Source organism: Odontomachus brunneus, unplaced genomic scaffold (assembly GCF_010583005.1).
Source record: "Odontomachus brunneus isolate Ranch 3 - 2012 unplaced genomic scaffold, Obru_v1 Obru_scaffold_130, whole genome shotgun sequence".
NCBI classification, from domain to species: Eukaryota; Metazoa; Arthropoda; class Insecta; order Hymenoptera; family Formicidae; genus Odontomachus; species Odontomachus brunneus.
In genome coordinates, this window is record NW_022639580.1 from 832,629 (window position 1) to 854,711 (window position 22,083).

Below are 22,083 nucleotides of genomic sequence, written 5' to 3' on the forward strand. Positions count from 1 at the left end.
AGGACGAGGAGGTGATGCGGGTGTCGAGGGGGTGAGACAGCCGAGCGGACCTTCCTTCCTTCCTTCCTTCCTTCCACCATCTTTTCGCAGCCTCCGGCCATTCTTTGCAACTCCCTTCGTTTTCTCTCGTTTCACACAGTCGTTCGTTTCCGTCGTCGTCGCGCGACTTTCTCGCGAATCGTCATCTCGAAACCGATTCTGCGTTTACTATTACGTCGAGTCGTCGTTCACCTCGTTTGCGCTCGCGATTCTAAGTAAATTCAAACTGTCTCGCTCTCCCGTCGATTTTTCTCATCTCGCGATCGGCGCGGGCAGTCTTACATATCACTAGACACGATAATTCGCATCATAGCTCCTGCTCGCTCCGTCGCGCGATGACACACATTCTGCAGGCGTTAATTGGGAATGTGTACTTTAGCTCGAGGTGTCTGCGAAATGACGCCTGAATAATTGATATCCATGCGATCAATGTTACACACCGCCGGAGAAAACTCGAGTAGAATTAAAAGCTCGCTTACTTTAAGGCAATCAGTATCGCGACATGCTGTCGCTGAGAGAATGGCAATGCTTAGACTCACCAAAATTATAGGTCCACACACTCTCAACTCTTTTGTCCATAAAAGTGCCTCTGAATGTGCTTTAATAAACCGATCAGAGCGCTTTGCAGATCACATTTTGAGGCACTTTGATCGACAGAAAAGATAAAGGTCATAGTCATTTTGGGCGTTAAATATATCTTCTCGTGGTTAACAAAAAAATAATACGTGTCAAAATGTATGCGAAGTTATTATCACTGGCACTACAGTAACGCTTGCTAGCAAAATAGTTCTCCTGATCAAAAGTCTTTCAACGTGCGATTATACAGTTACAAATACCAGACGTTTTGTTCTCAGCGCCATTTTTTGTTTTCCTCGACGCGTCATCACGCGATTTTTTATTATTGTGAAGAACTTCGTGCAAAATCTCAAAACAAATAGAGAGGGAGGGAGAGAGAAAGAGAGAGAGAAAGAGAGAGAGATGAAGAGAGTTCATTTGGCGCTTTATCCCGAGACGGAGTCCGGCCATTCTTCAGCGACCTCCATCCTACCCCGCGCGATTCCACCTATCTTCCTGCCCGCGAGTCTGCTTCAGAAACATCCACAATAGCGACGAACACGCTCTCGCATCCGCGGGCTCGTGGAAAACGGTTCGATACGTGGGAATATAAATTCCTTGTCATTTTATGAAGGATGCATATTCGAAACTGCTGCGTCTGAAACACTCATAATTGAAAGGCTTCTCGTCCTCGGGGAACAGCGTTAAGTCGGCTTTTTGCACGGCTCTCGCTCACGCGATTCGATATTGTTTGCGCCAATTGCGTTGTCGTGCCGTTTTCCTCGTGATATAATTACCTCCTCTTCGGTATATCAACTGTGTGTAACCTTTACGAAGCGGCGAATTACATAAACCGTATCTGATTAATACAATATCCCGGCTGTGTATCCGATAGCGCGCGGCGCGGAATAATCTTTCGAGAAGCACGATCAAAGAGCCGTGGGAGGATATCTTGCGACTATTAATTAAAGTATTTCACAATTAGTATAGAAGCCGTAAAGCCCGCAGAGTGCCGTCTCTAACGACCGTTAATTCCGTCAATTCAGACGCTTTAATCGGCCTCTCTTATTTCGATGACGGAGATCACAGAGGACGTGGCTGCGGCAAAACCGTTCGAAACGACGGTGACGGTATTAGGAGCGAGACACGGGGAGGACGCGACGAAAAATGTGACGAGTCCCGTGTCGCGTTTATTTTGCATTATATGTCCGCGAGCGAACGCTCGACTGGGTGCAACTTTGGTAGCACACGGAGAGAGACAGAGAAAGATAGAAACACAAGTCGCACAGAGCGAACTGACCGTCGTGGCGCGTCCACGTGTAAAGGCATGAGGTCACTTTGGAAAGTCGATTCGTCGTTTTTTGCAAAGTCCCATAGCCACTGAGTGGATCCCGACGAAGGAAGGAAGCAAGGAAAGAAGGTGTGCAACGAGGGTGTGTACGCGTGCCGAAGTGATTTTTTGCGTCCTCTCTCCCTTTCTTTTTTTTTTTATTCTTCCTGGTCGACCATCTTCCCACATCGGCGATCCACTCTCTATCTGCCTTTACTGGCCCGTGCTCTTTATCCTTCGCCTAAACCTTCGCAAATCACCTTTTTTCCTCCTCGACCCTTCCGCCTCTCTCTCTCTCTCTCTCTCTCTCTCTCTCTCTCTCTCGTTCTCGCTCACTCGTCTCCTCTTCGGGCTCCTCCGTCTCGCTTTGTCATTCCGTATCTGCGCTCGGAAGGTACGGCACGCGGCACGAGACACATTATTAGCTTAATAACTCCGGGGGACCTTTTTTAATCCCGCCGCCGTTCCAGGAGAAGCTGCCTCCGCGGAAGACTTTAATTAAAAAATAAACAAGCGAGCCGGCCGGTAAACGTGTGAGAGATTTAAAGAGCCCCTCCGGGGCGGGGGTCCCGGAAACATTTGCATTTCGATTTTCGGTCCTGTTCTTGGCGAACCGGGACATCCCGTCGTCAAGTTGCGCGCGCGCACGAGAGAGAGAGACAGACAACGCGAAATATATATATATATATATATATATATATATATATATATATATATATATATATATAGAGAGAGAGAGAGAAAGAGAGAGAGAGAGAGAGAGAGACTGTGCTCTCGCGACTTGAGCCTACGATCATCAGCTGCATTTTTCTTCTTCTGTCTTCGTTCATTTGGATTTCGCAGAGCGCACATCGCGTCGAAAATCAATCGCCGGACGCAAAAGCGTCCACCGGATAAGAATTGTCACCGTAGCCGACGCTAATGGGCTATCCGATGAAACAGCGACAGTATAAATAAAAAATCGAGCGCTGCCCGTATTTACGTTCTGTCGATAAGCGCGTGAGAGCGACGTCGGGGCAAAAATGTATATCGCTTAACTTTTCAACACGCGTAAATAATTAAACGACTAACGAGATTTCATGGACGGCGGCGGAGCCGCGTGGCTCACGCGTGTACACGGCCGTCGAATACCGTCGATCGCGATATTCGCCAAACATTTGCGACGCGCGGTTTGCATTTTATCCCGGGCTTGCTGTCAATTATTCGAGCATATAATTACCACTTAACAAATCCGCCAACGCGGCTATGCTCTTTTTCACGCTGACCGCTAACAAATCAAATTAGCGAAAAAGTACATATTTCAAATCGTCAGTCGGTTAATTTATTTGCCGAATAGTTAAGCGGACGCGCCGTGGCCACATCGCAGCCGGGCCGTCTGTCAATTTTCCCTTTTTATCCAACGCAATCAGAGAGAGCCAACTATCGCTTTCGGAAGGAAGGATCTTCGCAATGACATCGCGCAAAGAGGAAGTTTCTCAACGTGATGACACAGCGGAATGTTCGGTCATCTTGGACCGTACAAGATTATGACCGAAATTAATATACATGTGTAAGTGTTACGCACATCTGACGTTTTGCTACAAGATCTTTGTAATTACTTGAATGATTTTTATGTCGTCTTCCTCAAACAGATTGTCAAATTTATTATTTCTGTAATAATTATACCATAATTTCAATATGATCCAGCTTTACAAAAAATACTATGGAAAGAAATATAATTTCAATGTAATTTTTTTTTTTTACTATAGTCTTTCCTTCGCGTACATTTATACAATTGTCTGATATCTGAAAAATATGTAGCGATTTATCTACAGCAAAATATACCTCACATGTGCCCAGGCAAATGTTTTCTCAACGCAACCCTTTCTCTAATCGACCGACGGACTTTCGTGTGGTAGAGGAACGACTTGAGAATAAGACATCCGCGCAAGGGGTGGTCGACGCGTGTCACCATAGAGCGTTTCCCGTTCGCGCCGGCATTCGCGAGACCGCATTTTCCGCAGACGTTTCTACCGAGACGCAGACTTTACCTGCAGATTACGGATGACCAATCGCGGCCTAGGCCGCTGAGGACCGGTAAGGTGTCCGGTCGCTTATTTTTCCTCGGAAGGGTGAGACTCCCCCAGGGTGGGGATAAGTCACGAGGGTGGGAGAATGTATGGGATGGCCAGCCTTGGGCGAAAGAGGGGAAAAGGCGGGAAAGTGGGGTAAAATAGGCCGCCGGGTGGGGACGAGGAGAGCGACACTTAGATGGTAAATCGTGGGGAAGGGGCGAAACGAGCTCCGGAGGGCGAGGGGGCCAGCAGCGGGGGTGGGCGCCCTGATAGGCGTCCGAGCGACGGAGTCTACACTTCGTTAACCCATTGCAATGTTATTTAATTTGCAGAGTACACGGCGGCGAGACTCTGCCTCGGGTAATTTTGAATTTTCAGCGAAGGAGGTGGACGTAAAGACAGCGACGTCGCGGCTGTCTTTGTGTGCTGATGTACTTCGGCGAGAGAAGAACGAACGGGAAACACTGGAGTCGACACGAGAACGAGCACGAGAACGAGCCGAAGCCGGGCGAGCTATTGATTAAGGGCCTCGTATCAGTCTTAATTAGCAAAAAAATATCCGGTTACCTTTCACACGACACCGTCGCACCTCGTTATTTCGCTCCACCTCAGCGGTGCCGTTTCGTGGCGCTGATATTGGCGGTGAAACGCATGCACTTGGCGCGAGCTGTACCGCGCCTCCCATGAGGGGAGAGGAAAAAAGGCTAACCCACCCTGCCCGTGCACTCCGCTTGTTTTTTCGACCAGGTGAATAAAAATCAATAACCAAAAAAACCCAACCTGCTCGGGGGTGCGTCCCACCGCGTCGACCCTCGTTTTTTTACCTCCACCCTTTTTTCCCTTCGCCAACTAACCGACGTTTTTTCCGCTCTATTTTGGCCGAGGTGGTAGCTCTATCGTCCCAAGCATAACGGCACCATAGACGAAGGGGGAGAGAAAAGGGGGAGTCACTCACTCTCGGTGGGGATGAGAGTGCGACAGATTCGCGTTTACATTTATAAGCCGCGCGGTACCAGACGATGATGATTTATCTGCGCGAATACACACGCTCCGCTGCAACGTTAGGTAAATATGAGATCTCGGCGCGTTCGCCTGATGACTGATGATAGTAAAAACTCATTCGCAGCGCGAATCCCGCATTGTCGCGCAAAATCCGAACGCTGCAGCCGGACGCAATGACGAGGGTTTCGCGCGCGAGCGCCCGGCTTAATGCCACACAAAATTTTGCAATATGAATGGGACTGTCAATTTACTTGCCGGCGCAACCATTTTGCGGAAATTCGCGAGAATAGCGTTTTTTATTTATTCACGTCGGAGCGAGACAATATCGCGGCGATATTCATCGCACATCGGCCAAATCCAGCCGCGGTGATTGTTAAAAGCGCCATACAAGAACTATCACACGACATTATGTTGAACGACTACCTGAACTTTTTCCTTTTTTCTCCTTTCTCCTCTCTCTACATCGAGATAACGCTGATGAGATTATGACAAATGAAATTCAAACAGCATTGCTAATCCGACATGGCCTCCAAAGCGCATTATTGCGACACGCAAAAGGATAGTCCAGAAGCGAACCACTCGGCTCCACGACCGGCCTCGATTTGCAAACGTGTCAGCTGTAGGTAGCGAAAGCGCCATCGGTCACCTCGACGCCTGCAAAAGCGAGGTCGATAATGCGAAACAGGCTCGGTGGGTTTGCGTCTCGACTGCGCGGTCGTTCGATCCTGCTCCCAACCCACCCACGTTCACCTCTCACGGCCTCTCGAGCCGCTCTTGCACGCGAAATCCTTTCCACGACCCGCCACTCGATATCCTCGAAGCCACGCACTCGAAGCCGCAAATTCAGTCCCGAGCGCGAGGCTGACTTTTCTTTCTCGCTACGTCCCTCCCTCTTCTGATCATAAGATTTTTCGATCCCGACCAACAGATTGGGATACTTTGAATAATTGAAACAACAACACGAGCACTATCGCCGACCGCAAAGGTCTATAGAGCGCAAGGGTCGGTTACATGATAATGGTTAAATTATCACGACACTCTCTCGTTATTATGACGCTGTTAACTTGTTGAATGGCCGGACAGATCGACGGAAGATCGGCCGGAAAAGGCCGCCTCTCTTGCAACGCACGTCGCTTTTTTTTTCGAAGGATCCTCCGCGCGGCGAGACTGCACTTTTTAACTTCACGTGCAAGAGGTATGGTCAGTTCGACGAGTTATTTTCATCAAGGTCGACGTTCTCTCTTTCTCCCGCTCTTTTTCTCTCGCTCTCTCCCTCCCCCTTCCCCCCTCTCCCTCACTATCCTCCCTTCTCTCCTCTCACGACTTATATTCTCTCTTTCTCTGCCTCTAGATGGTGCAGCCTTTCATCCCTCTCTCCGTAGCTCTTTTAGATGCAAGGTCCACACGCGAATGCAGACGGCGAAACGGCGCGGCGCTACAGGAGAGAGGACGTACTTCTTTTCGCTCATACGATCATCGCGCGTCTCGTCGCGCCTAAAATCCTCGCAAAGCGCCGCGACTTACGTCAGCGGTGCATAGATGATCCGCGCCGTTATGTGGTGGTGGAGGAAACGGGTAAGCGCGAGATCATCGCGTGTTGCCGATCGTAAAATTGGACGTGAATCGCGTTCGACGCGTTCCCCGTTCCGAATCTTACGTTCACTTGTGCGACACAGGCGCAACTTGCTCGCGTGAATTATGAATTCGAGATTTCGCAACTATTAAAAAAAAAAGGAGAAAAAAAATTAAAGCATGTCACGAAATCTCCCCGCCACCCGACTTCGTATTTTCCATCGCCGTCGTCGTCCAAATGTTCTCTTTTCTTCTCCCGTTCTCACGCCCCTCTTTTTTAATCGTTCAACGTATCCAGAGTGACTCTATCAGAAAGCAGATGTGTACGGCGCGGCGTTCGTTCCGCAAAAATTGTCGGCGCTAAACGTAAAGTCCACCATTAAGATAAGTGCCGGCTCTTGGGCGGCCGAACCGGGCAACGCCTCGATACGCGCCGGGTACAAAGTAGCCTTTCATTTTTATTATGCGCGAAGGTGTTTCGTCGCCGTGTTACGGCCGAGAGTACATTACCGCGTAACGCACCGCGCGCTCCCCAGATCGTATCGTATCGGGCCGGGCGCAATATCGATATCATTACCGTCACTTCGCCGCATATTTTCGCTACGTCGCAGGAAGATACGCTTGCACGACGGCGCGACGCCATTATCGCGGAATCTTCGGAGCCCGCCATCGCATTGTAATCCGTAATAAAGCTATCCCATGCTCTTTATGCCGGGCGCGCGTACATCTCCGGTATCGCACGCGTCTGCGTTTCTCAGGCACACGGATAGACGGACGGACGGACGGACGAACGGACGGACGCGCTCACTCGCTCGCCTTTCCGTTCCTTCCCACTACCCGACATTCTTATTTTCTCTCTTTGTTCCTAGAGACATCCTACTCTAGGTCCAAGCCTCCTCCAACCGGTACTCGCCGTAGGAATCCGCCATCGTCGCATATTGGCAAAGTCGGGCCCGCCAATTTTAGATGCTTTGCCTCCTTTTTTTCCTATTGCTTCTCTTCAACCGCGCCCTCCTCCTTCTTCTTCTTCGTCCTCTTCTTCTTCTTCTCCTCCTCTCCTCGCGCGACCGTCTTCTCTTCTTCCTTCCTCCACTACTACCACCTCCTCCTCCTCCTCCTCATCGGCCACCGCGAACGTGGAGCTGCCATTTTATTTTCGCGAGAGTGCGCGAGCTATTTTTAGTCGTTCTAGAAAACCCGCCTCTCCTTTTTCCGGGTCTTGGCAGCGACCGGCCAAGAGTCGATCGCGATGCCCGAACGCGATGCAATTTATTCTTACGCTTACGCGGCCGCGAAAAATCTCGGACGAATTCGTCACACTAAGAAGATGGCGATCGCGGGCGTCGTTGGACGGCGCTCGACGGCGATTTTTGACGGCCGCGTTTCGCCCTCCTACTCTTATCGTCTGCGGCGAGAGCAAGAGGCAAAATGACGAGCCGTTGCCAAACGATTGTTCCTCGAAATCCTTCCTACGAAAATAATACCTGATTTGCGAGCGACCACTTCTTTTTTCCACCGCGTTTATTCGTGCCAGACGCGCCGCGTCATCTTGAACCAATTCCGCGCGTTACCGCGTTCGCCATCAATTCACATCGTCGGCGATTTTATTGGCGACAAGTTGGCCGAAGACTTTAACTCTTTCCAGAACGAATTAATCGTGTCTCTCGCGGACAAGTCGCCGTTGACCTTTCCGACTTCGTGAACTCACGCTGAGAGGCGACGTAAAATCGCGTGTAAGAGAGACCGGGTCAAGTTGGCACAAGGGTCATGTCGGTTGTGCGTTTAATTTATGTATTTATCCTGAAAGAGGAATCGCAAAATATTCTTCTTAAAGAACTGGTTCTCCTGCTATAGGGTTCCCTTCTACAGGGAACATTTCACAATCTCTTTTCCATTCACAATAAATACGTAAACGAGACACATGGCCGCCATGACTCTCTTGACCCAACTTAATCCGGCCTCCCCCTCCGCACGTTCACTGTGCGCGTAAAAGTGCACGCAATAATAGCAATGATCTCAACTAATAAACTTTTGTTAAAACTAGACGAATTCACGGTGTCTGGGCGAGAGATAAAATTGCCGCGTCGCGCCGGGCGCGGAAATAGTCGTCGGTCATCGCTCGGAATATACGATCCAATCGTAATGCAAACGCGTCGGACGGTTTAAAGATAAAAATCGCGTGTAACTCTCGTGTACCGCGGTGCACGACAATATATTCCACATGCGCCGCGGCGAAATATTTTCATTGCCGACTAATTTCGTCGCAGCGCGCCGGTTCCGCGCCGCAGTGTAAACTCGATTATTTACGCACCGGCGACATACAATTTTGAGTTCATGCAACAATAAACACGTAAGGGAGCGCGGAATATTTTTATACATTAAATCCACGTTTCCGTATGGCGATATCGACGTGTGTCGTGCTGCCGACACGATTCGCGAGGAAGAAATAACGAGAGGACGCAAGGCACTCCATCCAGATACACTTTCATGATTATCACGAAATCGGAGACAGACAAATAGCGGAAACTCTGCAACTTTTTTTTTATTACATTTATGAGGCAAATATACCTGTATACGATTAATCGTTTCGAATTTGCATTATACATTAATGCAAATTTTTTGTTATATTGATGTAGCAACGAATTTAATGAAAGTTACACTCGAGTTTTCATCTTGCATTTTACATGATGTATCCTTTTAAGCAAATTGCGACAATATTTTCGTTTCTCTATTTTGTCTATGCCTGTGATAAATATCTATATGATAAATATGATATGAGTACCATATGAACTACCTCACAGAGGATGCAACTTTTGCAAATCAACTAGTGAAGTTGCGATCAAATTTATATACACCTGTCTATTTGGATATCCAAATAGACTTTCGTTATTATCACGATGTGAGACGATCGATAATGGGAACTCTATAATTTTTCTGATTGTGCTTATGAGAGACAAATGTATTGAATTAATAATTAAATTTACATTATATAATAATGCAAGTTTTTTGTTATATTGTTGCAGCAACAAATTTACTAAAAGTTATATTTAGATTTTTACATCAGATTTTATTTGACATAGCGTTTTAAATAACTTTCGATCTTTTTTTTTTTCGTATTTCTTCTGTATTTTTATTTTGTCATACTGTGTGATAAATATGAGTACCATATGAACCACTCATAAGGAATGCAACCTTTACAAATCGACTAGTATAAAGTTGTTGTGATATTTATATGTACGCCTGTCTATCTGGGTGATTTCTAATTCTAATTCGAGAAGTGTCAACAGACGTTACCCGCTAAACGGCGAATCTAACGGTTTGCATATTAAAATACATAATTAATGCGCGTGATGGAAGCAGCCTTTATATTTTATTATGTATTCCATTATTATATTATATTACGTTATTAATATATCTCTCTATTATATGTTAATGTATGTGCCATTTTCGCATGGTGACGCATCGTCATGTCGGACAACACGAATTTCTCTCTCTCTCTCTCTCTCTCTCTCTCTCGCTCTCTCTCTTTCTCGCCCGCGCTCTCTCCCTCGCTTTATCCTGAATGAGAATCCGACTCCGGTGTACTTTTGTGAAATAAAAAGAGACATCGGATATACTTTAAACTATGCATCAACGATGGGAAAGGACGGAAAAATGGCGGAAAAAAGGGACGATACACAAACGCTCGTGCTGGATCGCGTAACGCGTTTGACGGCAAACGATTTAACGGCGCGCGGAAATAACTGTACGGAGAGTACGCGAGCGCGGGCGAGATAATGTTCAGTCCCATCAGAATTGTGAGTATTGATCGTTTCGTAGTAAATATATAGTTTCATCTAGCTTGCCCTAGTGTGTCCTAGTCAATAAATATGGCCGATGTTCGGCGCCCGATGCGATTGTCGCCTGCCGAAAGTGTGCCTTTCGATTCTTCTTCGCAGCGCGCGAGCCACGCGAGAGGGCTTCGAGAAAGAGAGAGAGAGAGAGAGAGAGAGAGAGAGAGAGAGAGAAAGAGAGAGAGGGACAGAGAGAAAGAGAGGGAGAGAGAGAGAGAGAACAAGCGAGAGAGAGCGAGCGGAGGTCGTCGACCCCGCGGAAAATCGATCAACTGGAGATCGGAAAGGACGAGGGCCAGCGCGTATAAAGTCCGCCGTTGGTGCATGGCGAATGCATCGATACGATGCGTCGCGCCGCGGACAAAGCGTGCGCTGCGCTATGCGCTGTGCGCTGTGTCCCGCGCTCGCAAGTGAGTTCAATGGCAGTACATTCGCCATTCGAAAAAAAGTCAGCACTACCCTGATAAACTTTCGTGATTATCATCAAATGAGACAATGGATGCGATGGAAATTCTACAATTTCTTTTAATTACGTTCATGAGGCAAATATACTGCATACATATTGAATTATTCAATTAATTTACACCATACAATAACATAAGCTTTTTATTACATTGATGTTGCGATTAATTTATTAAAAATTACGCGCTCAGATTTTCATATTATATTTTACATACGACATATTGTTATGAGCAAATGAAAATCATTTTTTTCATATTTCTATTTCGCCATTCTGTACATAGAAAAAGAAGTATGCTAATGATAGTAACTATATTTTATATGTAGGTACTTTATATGCAGTTTAATTAACTATTTCGTAGTTATTGCGACTAAAGGTCCAGTTGCCTAAAATTTGCTTTTATTAAACTATATGTACTACAATTCTACACATAAAACTCGTGCAGTGTTATCGCCTATGTAGTCGCCGTCATCGTGCTCTTCTCTAGCTGTATGTGTTAAATATGAACGCGCCACATGAACGTATGCAAATTGTAAGGGATACAACCTTCATGAATCGACTGATGAAGTTGCTGCCAAATTTACACACACCTGTCTATCTGGGTAGCTGGGAATTTTTCGCGGAAAGGCAGGTACGATCTAAAATCTCCGGTCGATTCCGGAGAGCTGGCGCGCAGCCTGTCGGTCGGTTCGACGGCTCTCGACGGCGGGCGTGCGACTTCGCCAGAGGCGATGCATTTTCTCGCTCGCTCGGCCGCGTTCAGTGCGCTCGTAAAGGATCATACTATAATAAAATACGAGACGCATACTCGCAAACTCGCCTGCGAGGGAAATATTTAAACAATTAAAAGCGTGCGTAATTGAACGGTCGTGCATGAGCGCGCACTCGGCCATAATTCGCTAAAGCCTCGAGCGTGCGTCGCCTCACGGAGAGTTCATCCGGCGATAATGACGGGATCGAAGGCTATCATCGCTCGCATTTCGCCGATCGTTTCGACGACCAAATCGGTTCCTCCCGCGAGAAATCGCCGCGCATCTTCCTACGACGAGGTTGCCCTCGCCGCGAGCGTATCTACGTGATCTCTCCTCCGAGGTCCGGAAATCGACTCTGCAACGTGATCGGGAGGCACGCGCCCTCCCGACGGGAGGGTTCTTTTTCCGCGAGGGCTCCATACCACGCGCTCCACGTGAGAGCGATGGACGGAGATGAGGGAACAGAGAAAGAGAGTATCGGGTCCTCGGGTGTGCTTCGCGTCCGCGTATTTTCGGACGATTTTCCCCTCGATGCAACGAGGGCCGGTCGGTCGCGCGCGCGCGCGCGAGAAAGAGAGAACCCTCTTCTCACTCTGCCGCCGTCGCCGCGGCTGCCTCCCCCAAACCACCAACACTCGCGCGTATTCCCGCGGAACGGCGGAGGGAAACGGACCGCGTTTAATGTAAATCGCCACGCACGGCTTATACGCGGGCGGAAAGAGCGCGGGAGACCGAAAGCCGAAGTATAGGTGGAGGAAGGAGGGAGAGAGAAGGAGAGAGAACAAGCGGACGAGCGAGCAAGAGGGCCACAACGAGAGGAGGGTGGCGAAGGGAGAGCGTGGGAGAGACCGCGATGCAGCTACAGCTTGGCGAGGTGTAGAGTGAGCCAGAGAAGGCGAGGGTGGGTGAGGGACGCGGAGCGGACGGAGGAAGGTGGAAGAGGCAGAGGACGAGGAGGCGATGGAAGAGGTGGAGGTTGTGGAGGCAGAGGAGGAAGAGGAGGAGGAGGAGGGGGGTGGAAACATACATATGTATAGGTAAATGTGTACCTACGCCCGCATCTCTCTCGCGCGCTTTCCCTCTCGCTCTATCTTCCGGACCGGACCTCTTTCACTCGCCGTGCGTTCCCCTCTCGCCCCCGGCCCGCGCGCGTTCCGCACCGGTCCTTCGTCATCCCTCTCGTTCTCACCCGCGAGAGCTCTTCCCTTCTCGCTCCTGCGCGCTCCAACTCCCGCGCGATCTCACTGTTTCTCTCTCCCGAGCGCTCGCCATCCCGCTTTCTCCATCGGCGTGCCACCGCCGCTGGCTTTTTTTTCCACCGTACCTCCTTTTTTTTCTTCAGCACGCCCCCGGGCCGTCGAGTGATTTTTATAATCTGCTACTTGTTGCGCGCCACACACCACCGGCCGCCGCCGCCGCCGTGTGTCCGGCGCGGCCCACCCGGAAAAACCGGAAAATAGAGGAAAACAAAAGCGACCGGCGCGCTACGGCGCGCCGTGCATCCCGCGGGGTGTACTCGGGCGGTGGTGGCGGCGGCGGTGGGCAACGGCAGTGGCAGCTACGGTGGGGGTCGGCGAGGGTGGCAGGGGGCGGCCAACGGTAGAGGGGGCGGAAAAAAAGAAAAAGGCACCGCGGGACCAGCGTCCGACGCGACGGATCATCCGCGCGCGCGGGCGTGCGCGTGTGCGCGCCTATCCCGCGCGCGCACACCAAACGGTGGCTGAAAATTATTTTTTGGCGGGCCTCCGGCAGCGATGCCCGTCGGGGATTCGCATCGGATATGCGAATATCGAATGCGCGCTCCTTTCACCGATGGACGGTATCGATCGATGTTTTTTTCGCCGATGTCGCGGCCGATCCGAACGTGATAAATTCGTTCCGCGTGTACGCTACTTTTTAATTAATTCATTGCCGTAATTATTTCCCACGCTGTTCGGACGGAACGCATTGCGGCCGCGTGACGGGGCATAATGATATTGAGAGAAGTTTGTCCGCTTTCTGTCCCCCGCGGAAGAATTCGAGAAGAGCGCTGACAAGCGCACGGATGCCGCGCGTGTCTCACTGTCTGTATTCCGCTTGACTTCATTCTCGCACGCTGTTTCCTCTCATTGCCGCGCGCACGAATGGCGTAATGAGCGACACGTCGCGCTATTTCCAGATAGGGTGTTACGTGGACGCGTGATTCACCTCGATATGGTATGTCGAGAAAAAGAAGAGTCACGTGGCTTATCTGTGCAGCTTGAGACTCGACGACGCGCGCGAGCGCGTTTTAATTCGCGGAGTGTCGCATCGATTAACGGCGAATTGCGCACCGATGCAGTGAGACAGTTTCGTTTCCCCTGCACTCTCGAGATCGCCAGCGCGAGTGCAACGCGCGCGCGATCGATCGCGGAGGTGGAGGATGAGGTGGTGGCGGCGGCGGCAGCGCAGGAGGAGGAGGAGGAGGAAGAGGAGGAGGTGCAGCAGGAGGGAAGAAGGGAGCGCGGCACCTCACTGTGCAGCCGAGTTGCGCTGGTCATTCTCCGAAATGCGTGTAAACATTTTCGCGCGCGCGCGATGCTTTTTCTGTTGATTAACATAGGGCAATACTGCGAGCAGAACAATACCGGCGTCAAGCAACAAAGCGCAATTAAAACCGGTTATCAAAAATGTTATCGGACCTCGCGGATTGTATTTTGCGGCGAACAAAAGTATTGGATTTTTTATAACGCGATCAAACGCTCGCCAACGATGACAATGTAAAGAGGGTGACGAGGGGGGTGTGAGGAGAGGGTGGTAATAATGGAGCCTGTCGTTTCGTCGGTTTGCAACCGCGTGGCGCGCGGTTACGGTCCCCGACCCGATCGATCCTGATCTGATAAATCATTCAGCCGAACGGAAAAAACATCGGGTACGAGCGTTTCACCATTACCTACCGCCGTGACGCGCTTTCCTTTGCCAGTGGCGAAAAATCTCCCTCTCTCTGTCTCTCCTCGTTTGTCTCCTCTCTTCTCCCTTCGTTGTCGTTCTCGCCGACACAACAAGAATCAAAACTGAGATTCGCGGCGCGCTGCCGCTCCGCTTCGCGCAAAATGGCTTCCTCCTTTTCAGGAATTATCGCGATGTAGGAAGTCTCTCGCGCGCGGCAGAAGGACGAGAAGAGGACGGTGGAGAGAAAGAGAGTGCGAACGAGGCAGAGGAAGACAGAGAGAAAGGAGAGAAAGAGAGAGACAGGCCGGGTGCGGAGGCGCACAACGGCAACCGCGGCGGCGGTGGCGGCGGCCGCCGCTGTCGGCCGAAAGTTTAAAATAGAATATCTCGCGAGTAACTTTCATCGGTCGTCAAAAAATCGCACAGTGTCGTACATAGCGGGGGGCCTTACACCCGCTTGCCCTCCTCATCCTCCTCCTCTTTCTCCGCTTCCTCTCCTCCTGCTTCTCCTCCTCCACCCACCGCGACGAGGACCGAGGAAAGACGGCGGAAAGAGAAACGCGGAGAGCAGCCCTCTCCATACCGCGCTATAGTGCTACAGGATAGGCTATGGCACCGACATGGAAACACACCGGGTGCATGTACGTACGTACACACACACACACACACACACACACACACACACACACACACATGCACGCACATAAACATACTCGCAAGTATATACGCGAAGCGCATCGGACGCGCGCGCGCGCGTGTAGAGAGCGTCGAGCGAGAGAGAATTCAACGGCGGTAACTCTCTCGCGAGTGCATCGAGATATTTTAGCGCTTTTCCAGATCGCGCGCCGTGCGCTAGCGGATCGTTTGGAATTACTGACGTGGGTGGCCTGCGAGTGGTCCGCAGGGAGTTTCGCGTGTTTCGGCGTACACTAATCGCGTCCAAAATTGCGTTCGCGCTAGCGGACCTCCTCCTCGTGGCGGGGAATCTTCCGGTTTATGTACCGCTGCTGCTGTTACTCTCCCTCTCTCTCTCTCTCTCCCCTCTCCCCTCTCCCTCTCTGCCACGTTATTTTCGTATACTTTTCATTCCCATTCATCGTCCGCACACCCTTTCCTATTTGCAATATCGCGGGAATTTGTCATAGTCTTTGTGACAAAGAGATATTCGGAAACAGTGACACCTGAAAGTTGGCCGAATCGCGTTACCCTGTCGCTCTACAACATGGAGACGCGGCGCGCATTTTGATTAAGATTACGCAACTCCTTTTGTCCATAGCGTCTCGCAAGTTTTGCGCGCGTCGCGCTACTCATGTGGGTGGATGCGGATTTCAATGATCGCTGCGTCATCGTTGCTACCGTTGCGAGTTGCGGTAGCCTGTAAAAATATAGTGAAGATTCCGCGGGACTTTCGTCCGTGATCCTTTGTTCCCGTGAAGACGCGGGAAGCCCGTAGCGCACACCGCCACCGCTCTGCTCCACGGACTAACCGCGGCTGGTCCACGCCGGAGGCACACACGGTGGGTGCCCTGTCTCCACGCCAGTGAATGACGTAGCGTAGGTACTCCTGGCCGATCTGCTCGCCCGCGTTCTCGCGTTCTTCGCTAGCTCGCGTTAGCTTGGCTAGAGATCGCGCAAGTAGAAGTACACACGCTCTCGTCGGCGTCGGCGGCAGCGGCGCATGCGCTGGCGCGACCGCGCGTCGCGACTCGACTCGACTCGACTCGGCCCGACTCCGGCTCCGGCTCCGCTTCTCGGCTCTCCGCGGCTCTCGCCCTCCCCGCCAAGGTGCATGCATGCATTCTATGCGGCGTGCACCGCATTAGATGCATTTCTAAGTCGCGCCGCAATAAATCGCAGAAATATCGAAGTCGAGGCCCCGGTACGGTCGCGCGCGCGTCACCGAGAGAGCTCGCGAGCTGTGCCGTCGAACGATACCCGCTCGCGTGCGATACCGATCGTCGAAAGGGAGAGACAACCTGGAGAGAGAGAGAGAGAGAGAGAGAGAGAGAGAGAGAGGCAGAGATAGATAGAGAGAGAGTTCGGGGAGATAAGACGGGAAAGGATAGAAAAAAAGAGAGCGAGGGGAAAGAGAGAGAGAGAGAGGGAAAGAAAAAGAGAGAGGGTGGAGGAGGAGGAGAGGAGGAGGCGGAGAGCTCACGCTCGGTGATAAAGATCGAGAGATATATAGACGATTTCAGTGACGCGCTCCCGCGCACCAGGAGGAGCCTTCTTCTCTCTCGCGCGCGGCCCAGTCGGAAAAACCGCGGGGAATATCGGTCTCCCTCTCTCTCACCGACGACGGAAGAGCGCAAAGGAACGGGCCCACCGGGCGAAAACGAAGGGACCACCGACCCACTCTGACCCTCTGACGTCGCAGCGTCCGCTCGGATATTCTCTCTCATCTTCGGAAGTCCGTCTCTTAGTGGCTAGTGTGTGAGTGTGCGCGAATTATCATACCGGTCGTCCGCCGCGCGTCCACGCTCGCACGCACGCAATATACGCACGTGCGAGTCGCCGGAGTCGTTCGGAACACCCGGTCTCTCGGGTCCCTCCTCTCCTCGCGACTGGTGGGACACGGTTCGCGGATAGTGAGAGAAAATCGGGTTCCCGGTCTCGGCGGATTTCCGGCCACCGGTACCTTCGTGGAAATTCGGTCTCCCGCGAAGGCGCTCCGCATGATATTCGCGGGAGGCACCGAGAGTTGTGTCATCGATTATCGATCGCCGGGTCGCGCGAGTCGAGTACTTTGAAGCAGCTGAAGGAACAACTGAAAGCTTTGAAACAACTGAAGGATATTCAACGCGCAGTTCTCAACGACTGTCGCAACGGGAGCGGGAACGAGCGAGATTGCGACGACGACGACGACTCGCGTGCATCGAGTCCTCCGATAATCCGCATCCGGCTGGCGTTGCGAGTCGCCAACACGCCGCAATTGCGACCACGCGCTTATCCAATTCTCCCAAGACGAGAGCGATGTGTGAATAAAGAATCGACGGCACCGCCTCGTCCCGGTTGAACTCGATTGGCCGAACGATCCGCTTGGATCCCTTTGACAAAAGAGGAAAAAAGGAAGAAGAGACAGAGAAATATCCAGACAGAATTCTCACACGACGCTGGAAGGTTGAACGGCACGGCGGGAAAAGAGGAAAATCGGTCGGTAGCCTCGGGAAACTCGGTCTCGCCCATCATCAGCACGGCCCTGGCGCGCGTTTTCACCAACGCGGGCGCGGCATTCGCGAAAAATCTGCGCTCAATCGTAGGAAGCACTACGTCGCGGTTTTTCTGCGACGCGGCGGTGCCGAGATCGCGCATCCGTGTCGTCTTCCTCGGCGCGGTGTCCTGTGCGAGAGCGCGAAGCCACGAAAGCGCGATAGACGGTCTCTCGTCGTGGGAAAAGCGAAACGGTAAAGCGTGAAATCCAGCGAGGTAGAGGAGAAGGAGAAGAGGAAGGTGAAGGCTCGCGCGTTAATCCGCGTGTCATCGATCGCGATCCACCCGCTCTCGCGTCCGCGAAAGAGAAGTCGCGCGCGCGCGCGCGCGCTCGGCACCGCGATCGATCGATCGATCGATCGATCGCGAGAGTGAGGCGGAAGTCGTCGCCGAGAGGAAAAGTGGGTGACGCGCGAAAACGGGAGGCGCGACTCGGCGTAGGGTGTCGGATGAACTGGAGGAGTCGGCTGTTGCGTCGAGTGCAGAAGGATGCCGATGACGACGACGGCGAGGAGGACGAGGACGGCGACGATAGGGATGACGAGCGCGGCGATGACGAGAGAGTCTTGAGGAATACGGTGGACTTTGCTAGTGAAACTTGGGCTACTGTTTCCACGGAAGTAAGTAAGAGTATAGGAGAGGCCGCGCCGCGCCGTGCTGCGTCGCGCGCGGCTAAATCGAATGACTCGGCTCTATGGCGCTCTCAATATATCTGCTATCTGCTCTAGCGATACCGAAGTGGACGCTCGCGAAACGGAAATGAGCCACCGTGGGCGAGAGAAACGTCTTTTCGCGATACCTCCGGATTCTCGAGAAGCGAAACGTTAAATTGAAAGAGGTTAAAAAAAAGAAGAACAGTGAGACGATGCGATCGCATACGCATGTATTGAAGTAAATGTCATCTGCGTCAGATATCTCACAAGTTCGCATAAATACGTAATCTATATATAAATCTATCATAATTGCACCGTAAGCATTAAACTTGTTCAAAATTCTGAATTCTAGTAACTTTAACATTTTAATTAGGAATATTATATTGAGACAATTCGATTAATCTGACTTTTATAACATTCTTGTAAAAAGAATAAATAAATAAATTGTAAAAGAATAAATTTTTCCTTTGCACATGATAATGAGCTTTTCTCGAATTTGTACTGAGTATATTTCAAGACCATTACCAAGAAAATATCTTTCCCGTGAAATTAACTATTACTCAAAAAAAGAAAAATAAATTATGAATAGCTGTTTTTTCTCAACAATGTAGAATATTTTTGGTGTGTATCAAGATCCAATGTCAGCGGAAATTCGCGCAATTGGTAGAATTTGATTTAATTAAATAAGGAATGTGATTAAATTTAATTGACAAGACATAAGAATCGGAGGATTCAATCCAATCCAACGATTCAATTTAATTATCCGAGTTGATAATGTGAAATAGTTATTACAATTATTTAATTATACATCTCGTGTATTAGATTAATTTGGAGACTACGCGACAAATAGCGCTGAATATCCCGTGTGTGCGTGTGTGCGTGTGTGTATATATAGATATGTAAACGTATGCACACACGAGCTTCACGCTCGAATAGTATCCCAATACGCACGATTTGCCGTATCGTTCTATTATTACGAGTCGAATCTACTACTCGCAAAAAGCCACCTCGTATCGCCGGCGTCTCGCTTCGATGGATTTTCTCTAATGCCTCGACCTCTAACAAACATGCTATGTTCCTTGCTTGCAGAACTACGCCGGGTACGCACGCTTTGCCCAACGCGCGAAACCAAAAGCCAAAAAATAAAAAACAAAAACTACTAACAAAACGCCGAAAGACGGTGGCGGAGACAGACAGAAAAGAAAAGAAAATGGAAAACGGAAAGAGAACGCGAACGCACGTCGACCAAAAAATTAGCTGCGCCGGGAATTTGCCGCGCGCCTCCCGCCTTCCACCGCCGTCTTTCTCGTCTCCACGAAATTCGCTTCGAAATCCCGCCGCTGTCTCGCTATCGGGTGCTGTTGCTGGTGTTGCTGCTGTCCTGCCGCCCCGGCTTCCTCGACGAACATGCCGAGAGTGTCGACGTAGCTACCTCGAAAACCGACGAGGTATCGAGGATCGACCGTAGACAATCCGTGGCAGGGTCGTGCGGAACGATCGATCGAATAGGTGCCAGCGCGAGGAGGGAAGAGGGGGCGGCGTTGGTGGTGTACGGGGAAATAGCAGGAGGGTTGGTGTGAGGTTTGGGATGCGGGGACCGGGGGCTGGGTGGCCAAGGGTGGAGGACGGGGACGGGGTGGCGATGGTGATTAGTTGCAGTGTTTTAGAAAACAATGCGCAGAATTTCGGCAGCGATAAATAATAAAGGACAAATAAAGTGTATCGGGCCACGGTGAAGTGAGTGTGTGTCAATAAATAATTGGCAACATATGTATTGCGCATTCGTACGTCAAATAAAAGAGGCGGAAACGAGTTTGGATAAAAAAAAGGAAATATAAAAAAAAAGAGAAAAATCCCGCGTATCCCGGAAATATCGACGGCCCCGTCTCACCGCTGTTGTCGCGCTTTCTTTGTCACTCCGGGCTTTCACGAGGGAAAATTGCCGGATAACGAGGAAGCGCTTATTCCAGCGTGTAGCGAATCGTTCCGGCACGATTCAATAAATTATTCCGTTTGTCGGTCCGACTCCGCGAAAATGATAGCAATATTTTTTCTAGATAACCAATTGTAGATATTTCGGAGAATATATCGGGAATATATGTACGTATATACATGCATACATAAATATATGCATGCATGTATGAATACATACACACACACACACACACATATATATATATATATATATATATATATATATATATTACAATGACTGCACTGAAAATCTCGTAATCGATAGCGCTGTACGCACCTCTGCAGCACCGTCCGTTTTCCCATAGAGAGAGAATCCGGCAGAAAAGTACGACGCTTCCTTTCCCGCACTGGAAAGCACGAATAAACGAGTTCGTCCTCGACAACGGTCCCCACGCCACGAATCGGCGTCATGAGAACGATGATGTTACAATTACAATAGCGCGTTTCCAGAAGATACATTCGCCGACCCTACCTAGCGACATGCGTCACCCTTTGATTCGATCTTTAAACACAGCCCTTAAACAGGTTCAACCCATCTTTGAGATACGTCTGCCGGAGGGAAGACGAAATATAACGCTCGCACGGAGCGGAAGAAAGAGAGAGGGAGAGAGCGAGACAGAAACGGAGAGGGGGCTGGAATGGGGAGAGACAGAGAGTGAGAGCCTCGAAAAAGTAGAAAAATCCTGGACACCGTGATGCTCGCCCCTTTTCTGACCCCCCACCCGGCATTCGCGAGGACCCCGTGCGAGATGGGCCATCCCTCTCCCGTTCGGGGGCCCTTCTGCCTCCCCCCCCTTTTTTAAGACGGCCAGCTGCGAGGTCAGTTTTCGACGGGCGCGCGGCGTACTAAGATGCTACGCACAAAATTTGTCATCACCTATCGGTCATCGTTTTCGCGGATTCCACGAAATTAGAAGTTCGGCGTGTCCCCCGGCTAGTCCCCGGCCGCGTGCTCGATGGCGAGAGACGAACGCCGGGAAAAGGCAGAAACGGCGGGAAAAAAGGGAAAGAGAGAGAAGAGCACACGGCCTCGCAACGTGGCGCGAGGAGCACCAGCTGGATCGCTTCTGCAGTGATGAACGCGTGATGGATATTAAATGGACGCACGGTACGCATCGACAGATTAATTCCATTTACGAGGTGCTGCTTTTGACCAGAGAGGTTTTAACAAATATATGAGTTACACTCGACACGGGTGTGCGTGCGCGTTCGACTAAAAATACTCGCGAATCACTTTTCGGCGCTTTATCGTCGCCCGCGGCCGCTCGCGGGCGAATATCGGGATCGATCATAGACTGTCGATTTGTATGTGTGCTCGTGTGTATATGTACATGTGTATTTTTTCCCGACTTCGTCGCGTCGTTAAATAATTCGTGCGTGAAATTAGTTCGATCCCGATATCCCCGACAAATTGATACAAAGGGAAGCGGCTGCGGCGTTTTTCAATTGCGTTGTTGAATTTGCGCTACTCGAGTGCGAGCAGCGCGAAGAAATTACGCCCACACTAGAGAGAAAGAGAACTCTCTCTCTCTCTCTCTCTGTCCTCTCTCTCTCTCTCTCTCTCTCTCTCTCTCTCTCTCTCTCTCTCTTTCTCTCTTTCTCTACTTCTCTGTATACGCGTTTCGCGACGTGAAACGCGTTTCCTCTCGTCGAGAGACCGGTTGAAACCATAGCGCGCTTATGCCGCTAATGTTAACGCGCTCGCCAAATTCCTAAATAATGATAAGCTTAAATTTCCC

At 50.5% G+C, this 22,083-nt stretch overlaps 2 protein-coding genes across 10 annotated transcripts in view; one reads left to right on the plus strand and one right to left on the minus strand.

The window, feature by feature from the left end:
- Positions 1 to 22,083, minus strand: part of LOC116849985 — a 239,013-nt gene that overhangs the window by 62,588 nt on the left and 154,342 nt on the right. The window lies entirely within an intron of this gene.
- The window catches only part of LOC116849986, a 44,095-nt gene continuing 37,953 nt past the window's right edge, over positions 15,942 to 22,083 (plus strand). The window contains exons 1-2 of one of the 3 annotated variants that reach the window (XM_032827727.1): positions 15,942 to 18,337; positions 19,460 to 19,946. In XM_032827727.1, coding sequence (XP_032683618.1) covers positions 18,167 to 18,337; positions 19,460 to 19,516 — 228 coding nt within the window. In that variant the 5' untranslated portion in view covers positions 15,942 to 18,166 and the 3' untranslated portion in view covers positions 19,517 to 19,946. Of the gene's footprint in view, positions 18,338 to 18,445; positions 18,793 to 19,459; positions 19,947 to 22,083 lie in introns of those variants that run through there. The other 2 variants (XM_032827726.1, XM_032827725.1) reach the window with 2 other exon arrangements.